Raw genomic sequence first — 9,440 nt, 5'->3', positions numbered from 1 at the left:
CGACAGAGCGAGACTCCGTCTCCAAAAAAAAAAAAGAAACCAGGTGAGGGAAATGGCTATCGGTTCGACATCTTCTGTGAAGTCCTATTCTCTATGCATCTTTTACTTTAGTTGCAGGAAACAGTGTGCGTGCAGTTTTTGTTCTTTTTGTTTAACATCATAAATATTTTCCATCTTGTTTCATGGTTTTAATAAATATACTTTTTAAATTATGGCACAATATTCCTTTGAAGAGAATTACCTAAATTTAATTAATTATCTTCATACTTGAGGTTTTTACATTCTTTTTTTTTTTAGTTCTTTGAGCCATAAGAAATCTCTTCAGAAGTACTCCCCTTTTTTAAAGTTAGTCTCTGATTTCTAGTTCTTAATTCTTCTTTGTTCTGATGGCATCTGGACGCGAGTGTGAAGTTCCATGTTGCCGACGACTGACCACCTCGGTGGGACACAGAGGGCGGACACATAGCTCCCCAGGGCCTTTCACACCTGATGTTGGGTCTTGGAGGATTTTTGTTGATTGTACTGAAGGTGCACCGTGCTTTGGTTTCAAGCTTTTGCCATTGCTGTGAGTACCACCGTGACTCTTTCCCCCTTGATGCAGGGTGAAGTCCTGGGCATCACTAGGTTTGGCCTGGCCAAGATGAAGGAGAGTGTGCTGATGCTGGCCTCCTTTGAGAAGACAGCTGACCATCTCTTTGACGCTGCCTACTTCGGGCAGAAGGACTCCGTGTGTGGTAGGTTTGATGTTTCTATGAACAGCATCAAAGGCCTTTACTATTTACACTTAGACCATGTCTAGGCTTCTAAGGGAATGAAAGAAACTGAGTGGCACAGCATTTATTTTTTCAAGAATAATGTCATAGATCATGAATTGGAACTGCTGGATCTTTTATCTCCAAAGCCTGACTGTAGCATCCTGCATCCCCGTTTACATTTGTTGGATGACTTCCCTCTGTCAGCACAGATGGTTTTTGGTCCAAGAGGAAAAGAGCAACCCTGAGCATGTAAGAATTTTTCTAGCCCTTGACTTTGTAGTTAGCCACACTTCTCCTGACCCCTGTGTATGACACCAGGGCTGACAGGAGAGGGTACTGGCTGGGCACTGGGCAGAGCAGAGTGTCCTGCTGTCCTTGGGAGGTAGCCGTCGATGCCTGCTCAGCCCCTATGCCAGGCATCATATGTGCTAAGTATGTCAACCCACCCTTGGGGTGTGGATATTAAGCCCTTTGACAAGTCCGAAGACCCAGGTGACCTAGCTTGCTGTCGAGTCTACCAGCAGAGCTTTGTTCTGCACCATGCCTCATCCCCACCACTCAACAAAGCATGGCTCTGATGGCGCTGTACTGGCCTGCGGGAGAGGGAGCATGAGGGGAATTCTCCCCAATGTCTGGCTTCCCTGCGTCTTCCATGAGACCACCACTGACTGCTGAGCTTTGCTCGAGCCTTTCTGATTCCACAGGAAGACCCTGCAGGCCTGCGGTGGGAGCTGGTGAGGGGCTGGAGTTCGGGAGGGTCAGCAGCCTGCCCCAGGGCACACGCTAATCAGGCCCTCAGAGATTCCAAGTCTGGCTGCTGTTTCCAGGCCAGAGCTCTGCTTCCCAGTAGCCCTTTGCTGTCTCACCTCCTGCTCTCGTATAGATTGGCATCATTAGAGTGTATACCTATTTTTTGCCTCTAAGATTAACTTTCTGTTTTCAAAAGGGACATGGATTGGAGATGGAGGGAAAGAAATATTACATAATTCTTTAAGATAAAGAAGGATGAGAGCCGGGCATGGTGTTGCTGTCGTCCCAGCCACTCAGGAGGCTGAGGCAGGACAATCACTTGAACCCAGGAGTTTGAGGCCAGCCTGGGCCACATAATGAGACCTCATGTCTATTTAAATATTTTTTAAAAACAAGCATGGGCCAGGCACGGTGGCTCACGCCTGTAATCCCAACACTTTGGGAGGCCGAGGCAGGTGGATCATGAGGTCAGCAGTTTGAGACCAGCCTGGCCAAGATGGTGAAACCCCATCTCTACTAAAAAATACAAAAATTAGCCAGGCACAGGGGCAGGTGCCTGTAATCCCAGCTACTCGGGAGGCTGAGGCAGGAGAATCTCTTGAACCCAGGAGGCAGAGGTTGCAATGAGCCGAGATCACACCACGGCACTTTTAGCCTCAGTGACAGAACAGGACTCCGTCTCAAAAAAACAAAAAAACAAAAAAAAAAAAACGAGCATGAAGGGAAAGAAAAAGGAGCAGCAGTTAGAGTGGGGCAAGAGGGAGGTACATGGAAGACTGGAAGAAGGCCCAGGGCCAGGAGAAGAGCGAGTCTGCCTGACAACAGGGCTGAGACCCAGCACTCAAGCCTGACACCTGGAAACCGGGTCTTTGCTGCAGCTCTGCGGCCCCACACACCACCACGCACGACCTCTCTCCACCACCAACCTCCTCGACTGCCTGGCTGCCACCCCAGCCGCAATTTGAAGTTTTCCCCTCCTCCTGGTCTTTCAGCACATTGTAACCCAGTGTTCGCCCTCACTGCATGTTGGTCTTTAGTTGTTTGCCTGTCTGGTTCTTTGTTAGCACAAAGTCTATAAGACAGTAGCCATGTGCTTGCTCGTCGTAGACTCAAGGCTTATGCCAGGTTGACATGGGCTTGGAGAAAGAATCTGCACCACCCTCTTGCTCCTGTAACTCTATAGGTGCCCTGCCTTCCGGGTGTTTCTCATCAGGGCTGTAGATCATCAAGGCTCAGATGCTCTTAAGCCTGGCCTGGCCCCTTCCCCTGAGCACAGCTAACAGCTGCCTGCTGCAGTTTCCAAGGGGATTGTATTCTACTCACTACTGTCCCAGTTGTTTGCTTTTCTTGTAGGCTCTAAGCTAAGGAAGCACTGGGTGGCAAACTTAGAGTTTCCTGAGCATCCTTTCATATTCTTGCTAAGCTGTATTCTCAAAGGCACGGCCCTCCCAGGGTGCCTTTGGCTCAGGTGGGAGAGGAGAACTGGTGGAGCTGACTCTCTCCAACAAACTCCTGGGCTGTGAGCAGGCACTGCCCTTCCCTGAAAGCACATAATCCCCCCGGCCTGCACTCCACAGCCACCCTTCTTTTCTAGACTGGAAGGAAAGGGATTTTCCAGAGTTCAGCCAGTTGATGTGGAGTGGTGCTGGGACTCACATCCTAATTTTCTGACACTTAAGCCAATAGTCTGTCTTCCTGAAAATGTAGCTTGTGTTTAGAGGCTCTCTGATGTTCATTCTGGTTGGTTTCAGGGGTGTCTGAGTGCATCATCATGGGAATCCCAATGAACATTGGAACCGGGCTCTTCAAGCTGCTCCACAAGGCCGACAGGGACCCGAACCCCCCCAAGAGGCCCCTGATCTTCGACACGAATGAATTCCACATCCCCCTTGTCACATAGTCCAAGGAAAGAGGGGACCATGCCAGACCTTGACTCCTTGTCCTGTCTGCAGCTCATGTGAAGAGTTTTGTGCTCCCCGGGACGGGGGTCCTGAGGCCCCCACCTGTGCCAGCAATCAGAGAAGCCCCCTTGGCATCCCCAGGAGCGGCTCCTCCTCTGATAGGGCGCAGCTCACACCAGTGACCCTGACTGTGCCATACTACTCGGGAGAGCTGAGGGTTTTTTTGTTTGCTTGCTTGAAACTCAATCTATGGACGGCCCCACAGCTCCTGCACACCCTGCCTACCTGGACTTAAGGCCCAGCCAGGTGTCATGGCCCATCCCAGCTCACTGCATACATCCATCGGCTCCCCGTGGTGTCTTCACACCTGACGGTGAGCCAGGCCTGAGCCCCGCACAGGCCAGGGCACGTTCGTGGATTTTCCATTCCTTGGTCATGCTGGAATCTCTCAATGTGACATACTCATGTAAATATTGTTACTATTATTTATTTGTTCCAGTTGAGGGATTTGGAATTTTTGTTATTTTAGTTTTATTTTTGAAACCAAGCATCTATAGAAACCAAGAAAGCCAGCATGTAAGCGTCACTGGAAAAACTGGTTTAAGCAAATAGAGCCATCTGGGATTTGTAACTGAGCTGCAACTGTCATGAGGCCCAGGCAGCTCTGTAACATCTTCTGTAGATGCCCCTGGCTACCCTGTTTTCATCTACCTCAGACCCCTATCATGGGGCTCTACCCTGTGACAAGAGCCAAACCCATTCTCCATGGCCTATGGAAGCCTCACTGGAGTTTGGAGCCTGCTGCGATGGGGATGAGACGTTTTTTATAGAATTACACTTACGTTCCTTGGATGTTCTCTAGTTGATTTCTGAAGTTCTGAGTTGATGCTGTTAAGGTGCCTGGGGTAGCCATTGGTTCTTGGATCTGTGTTAGAATGAGTGCTTTCCCTTCATACTGATGAGATTGTGGATTAGGAATTCTTGACCTAAGTGATTTTTGGCCAGTCGTTGGGTTTAACATTCTATTAAAATTTGTAGTTTGGGCTGGGTGCTGTGGCTCACACCTATAATCCCAGCACTTTGGGAGGCTGAGGATGGTGGATCGCTTGAGCCCAGGAGTTTGAGAGCAGCCTGGGCAACATGACAAAACCCCCTCTCTACAAAGAATACAAAAATTAGCCAGGCATGGTGGCGCATGCCTGTAGTCCCTGCTACTGGGGAGGCTGAGGTGGAAGGTTCACTTGAGCCTGGGAGGTGAAGGTTGTAATGAGCCAAGATCGTGCCACTACACTCCAGCCTGGGCAACAAAGCAAGACCTTGTCTTAAAAAAAATAAATAAGCTTAAAAAAATTAATTAATTCTTATAAAAAATTGTAGTTTGACTTTATGATTTCCCTGCATCTACAAGGTAGACCTATTAACTTCTCTTGGGGTATCAGTGACATGAAAAAATGCCATTTTTCTTAATGTTTAACCCCCCTTTATCTTTCAGTTGAGCCAGAGCCTGGTTTAGGACAAAGGATTAAGTTTGTTAATGAACACTAATTCAGGGCTTCTACTTGAGACCCCATTGAGATCACTGCTTCTCATGTAACCCGGGAAGAGCCATAAAGGGGCACCCCCCACCCCAACTGCCTTCCTGGAAGCGTGCCTGGGAAGTAAGCTGTAGGCTTGATCTGAGCCAGGACCACTGGGATCCGTGCAAAGACCAGGGGAGGGTAGAATTGAATCATGGGAGGGAACTCCGACACCCGTTTTCTTCTGCGGGTGACGCACACTTTAAATGGAAGAGAGGTTGTGGCTATAACTTGTGGCTGGGAATAATAAAGATGGCACCACCAAGGAGCCTCATCTTGCTTGAGTGAGTACTCAGTTGGGTGCTGCAGAGTCTTGAGTCTGTGTGAGACGTGTGTGATTGTGATGGGTGCGGATCAGCATATAGCACTTGGGAACAAGGCAGACCTTGGAGCAGAATGGTTATGTGAAGGGTCACATCACCCATGGGAAATCATACGTCCTGGAGGTGCTGGTCCTCCTCCTGGAACTGCCAGCCTTGCTAGGACTGTCAACATCAACAGCATTGCCTGGTAAACCCTACTGTCTGTGCTCCCCACTGTGTCCCATGACTGGTATTAAAATTCTCCTTACTATGATCATCTGCCCTGCCCAGGCATTGGGCTTTATGCCAGCACAGAGCTCAAAGGCCAGGGAGCAGCACATCTTCAAGCATGAGAGCTCAATCAAAGGGTTACATTTGAGTCTCTGTACCTGCTTGGAAGAAATAAAAATATGCGTGAATTCCATCTCATCCATGAACAGTTACATATTCTTGACTAGCAGTCCGTCCAGTTCTTTGCCATTTTTATGTCTTTTTTACAAGGGAGATTAAAATAGCTCCTGACTCAGTTACAGCCCCCTGCTGTGTTCAGCACTTTAGGAGTGGGAGTGACATTCTGGACTCTTCCAGTATGTTTGTCAGTTAAACTATGGTGCCATGTTTCTATTTCAGGGTTTACCCATGTGTATTCACATTGATTCTTGTCTGATTGAACCTGGCATTGTATGTTTATTTTTCTTGATTTTTGCTATCTGTTGGACCTCTTTATTTTTCAACCACAACCCAAGAGAGGAAATATTTGCATTACCTAAAACTATAGCAGAATAATCCTTGTGGGTTGTGAAAAAGGATGTTGGTCTTATATGGGCTGTAACTCCTAGAATGAGAACCAGGAGCTCACCTCTCCGGGCGCTGGCAGTCAACAGTGAATGCCCCTGTTACCCCCACCCCTGTGACTTAGAAATGTAGGAAATAAAGTGCCCCCTGAGCTAATCCAGCCCCAGTAGGAGGCGCTGAAAGGACTCAAGTCTAGAGTCTGGAAGCGCCACCTGGCCAGGATCAGGTGCATAGCTTAACTTTTCTTTTATTCATTCGACAAAGATTTAAGGCCTGCTACTTCCAAGTCACTGTTCTAGGCATTAGGGGTGCAGCAGTAAACACAACAGGTGAATTAGATGTTAATACATCTGGCCAGGCGCAGTGGCTCACGCCCGTAATTCCAGCACTTTAGGAGGCCAAGGCGAGTGGATCACCTGAGGTCAGGAGTTGGAGACCAGCCTGGCCAACGTGGTGAAACCATGTCTCTACTAAAAATAGAAGAATTAGCCAGGTGTGGTGGCGTGCGCCTGTAATCCCAGCTACTGGGGAGGCTGAGGTAGGAGAATCGCTTGAACCAGGGAGGCGGAGGTTGCAGTGAGCCGAGATCACACAATTGCACTCCAGTCCAGCCTGGGAGACAGAGCGAGACTCCATCTCAAAAAAAAAAAAAAAAAAAAAAAAAAGTTAATACATCTAAAAGGAATTCCGCAGAAGCAGGTGAGGCAAAGAGGCTCAGATTCAATGTGCAGAAGTGTGTCCAGCACACTCTGGAGTGAAAGCTGCAGATCAAGGGATTGTGCTCCTGTGGGCACATCAGGCCCCACCAGGGTACAGAAAGGTCCGTCTGTGGCTGCAGCCTCTGGTTCCAACCTCTCCCCCAGGGCCTCTCATGACGCTAATTTGGCCTCCTTGCCTTAGGCTTGGATTTTGGGGAGTGTACCCTGGGTGAGGACACAAGCCTGCAGTCACTGGGAAAGGTTGCCACCGTCCTTTCCCCAGCCTACTGGCAGTGTTAGCATGTGAACATTTGAATCCATTAATACTTGCTACACTTCTGCTCTGTGCCAGGCAGTGCACTAGGCCCTTGAGGAAGGTCCCTGCATGAATGGAGCTTACCATCTGGTCAGGGTCATCTTGTTATGAGCCTGAGTTCTACAATCAGAGTGTCAAGATTTAAATCTCAACTCCCCCTTTTTTAAATTTTTATTTATTTTTTAATTTTAAATAGAGACGGGACTTGCTATGTGTTCCCAGCCCAGCTGGTCTCGAACACCTGGGCTCAAACAATCCTCTCAAAGTGTTGAGATTACAGGCGTGAGCCACCATGCCGAGTCCCAGTTCCCCCTTTCCATCTGGTGAACATGAACAAATTACTTAACCTCTCCTTGCCTCACTTGACTCATGTATAAGATAGGAATACTGTTTAGTAGTGTTTGACTCATTGGGTCATTGTGAGTTTTAAAGGTGATTACACATAAAAAGGTCTTAGTACAGTGTCTGGCACATAATACACATTAAATGTTTGCAGTTATTAATACAGTGACATTATTTTTTCCTGGAAAACATAGTCTGTGAATTCACAACTAAAAACCAATCCTCTGGCTCTTTTTATTTGACCCTAAGTGGAGCTTGGTGGACTTGGGATCCAGCCTCCCTAGACATAGCAACTACCCAGCTGTCTGCTCAATCAGTAGGTTGTGGGAAGTATTTTACATGGGGGAGGAGAAGGGTTAGGGAAGGGGATGGATGTTGGCCACTGCGTGGTTGAGGGCTTGAACACTTTAATGCAGGCCATAAAGTAAGTGTGATCTCATTTTAGAGTCACAGGTAGTAAGACCAGAATAATTCAGACAGGCAGGTTTTCTGTAGAGGTGCAGATGTTGATAACACCTATGTATTTAGATTATGTAAGAAGGTATCCCATAAGGGGGAACTTAACATTTCTCTCTCTCTTTAAAAGAATATGTTGCCAGGCGTGGTGGCTCACGCCTGTAATCCCAGCACTTTGGAAGGCCGAGGCGGGCGGATCACAAGGTCAGGAGATCGAGACCACGGTGAAACCCCGTCTGAAACCCCATCTCTACTAAAAATACAAAAATTAGCCAGGTAGTAGTGGTGCACACCTGTAATCCCAACTATTCAGGAGGCTGAGGCAGGAGAATCACTTGATCCTGGGAGGCAGAGGTTGTGGTAAGCTGAGATCATACCAGTGTACTTCAGTCTGGGTGACAGAGTGAGACCCTGTTAAAACAAAAAAAAAAAGAAGAATGGAACAGCAACTGGGTGACAAGGACAGAGGTAGGAAGTGACTCTAGTTTTTGTTTGTTTGTTTGTTTTGTTTTGTTTTGTCGTTTGTTTTTCCAGACAGGTTCATTCTCTGTCGCCCAGGCTGGAGTAGAGTGGCATGATGACCTCGGGTCACTGCGACCTCTTCACCTCCCAGGCTCAAGCAGTCCTTCCCACCTCAGCCTCCAGAGCAGGTAGGACTACAGGCACATTGCCCAGCTAATTTTTCTTTCTTTCTTTTTTTTTTTTTGTAGTGATGGGATTTCACCATGTTGCCCAGGCTTCACTCTGTTCTGTTGTACCTTTCTAATTTTGTGCCTTCTGAAGGTCTTGCCAATTTTTTTTTTTTTTTAAATCAATACCTGGGCAACATGGCAAAACCCCATCTCTACAAAAAATAAAAAAAATTAGCTGGGCGTCATGGCACACATCTGTGGTCCCAGCTACTCAGGAGGCTGGTGTGGGAGGATCAATTGAGCCCAGGAGGTGGAGGCTGCCGTGAATCAAGATCACACCACTGCATTCCAGGCTGGGCAACAGAGTGAGACCCTGTCTCAAAAAAATAAATCAACAGCTGATGGTAAAGAAATCCAGTCACCTTGGAGCAAACCCTATCCCGGAAAGTACTTGAGTGTTCTGAAGGTAGTTGAGTGGTCCCTTCCAGTGATAGCGACGTAAAGCTGGTAGGCACTAGTCACCAGTTAGGACAAGGTGACCAAAAAATGCAAGTCAACAAGCCTTAAATACATAGGATTTTCTTTTCTGACATAAAAAGTCCACAGTAGGCATTCCAAGGCTGAGAGAACAGTTCACCAAGTTGTCGGGGAGGGACCCAGGCCCCCCAGCCTTCCACTACACCACCCCTCCACCATTCCTCATGGTTCAATGTGGCTGCCGAGGTTCCAGGCATTCCAGCCAGGAGAAGGGGAAAGAGACATAGCACTTCCCTTTAAGGAACGTTCCCAAAAGTTACTTGACACTTCTGTTTACATCCCATGAGCCAGAACTTACATAGCCAAACCCAGCTCCAGAGAGGCTGGAAAATGTCTGGACTCTGGGTGGCCATGTGCCTAGCTAAAAATAGATCCCTCT

The 9,440-nt window shown here is 47.8% G+C and overlaps 1 protein-coding gene across 1 annotated transcript in view; it reads left to right on the top strand.

Moving 5' to 3' along the window:
• The window catches only part of POLR3A (polymerase (RNA) III (DNA directed) polypeptide A, 155kDa), a 50,965-nt gene extending 45,251 nt beyond the window's left edge, over positions 1-5,714 (top strand). Inside the window, exons 29-30 of the mRNA XM_011974942.1 lie at positions 602-734; positions 3,257-5,714. Coding sequence (XP_011830332.1) covers positions 602-734; positions 3,257-3,405 — 282 coding nt within the window. The 3' untranslated portion in view covers positions 3,406-5,714. The remainder of the gene's footprint in view (positions 1-601; positions 735-3,256) is intronic.
• Positions 5,715-9,440: the final 3,726 nt, after the last annotated feature.

The sequence above is a fragment of the Mandrillus leucophaeus genome, unplaced genomic scaffold, assembly GCF_000951045.1.
Source record: "Mandrillus leucophaeus isolate KB7577 unplaced genomic scaffold, Mleu.le_1.0 Scaffold15, whole genome shotgun sequence".
Classification (NCBI taxonomy): Eukaryota; Metazoa; Chordata; class Mammalia; order Primates; family Cercopithecidae; genus Mandrillus; species Mandrillus leucophaeus.
Note: the sequence above shows the minus strand (reverse complement) of the source record. Positions and strands in the feature narration are given on the sequence as shown.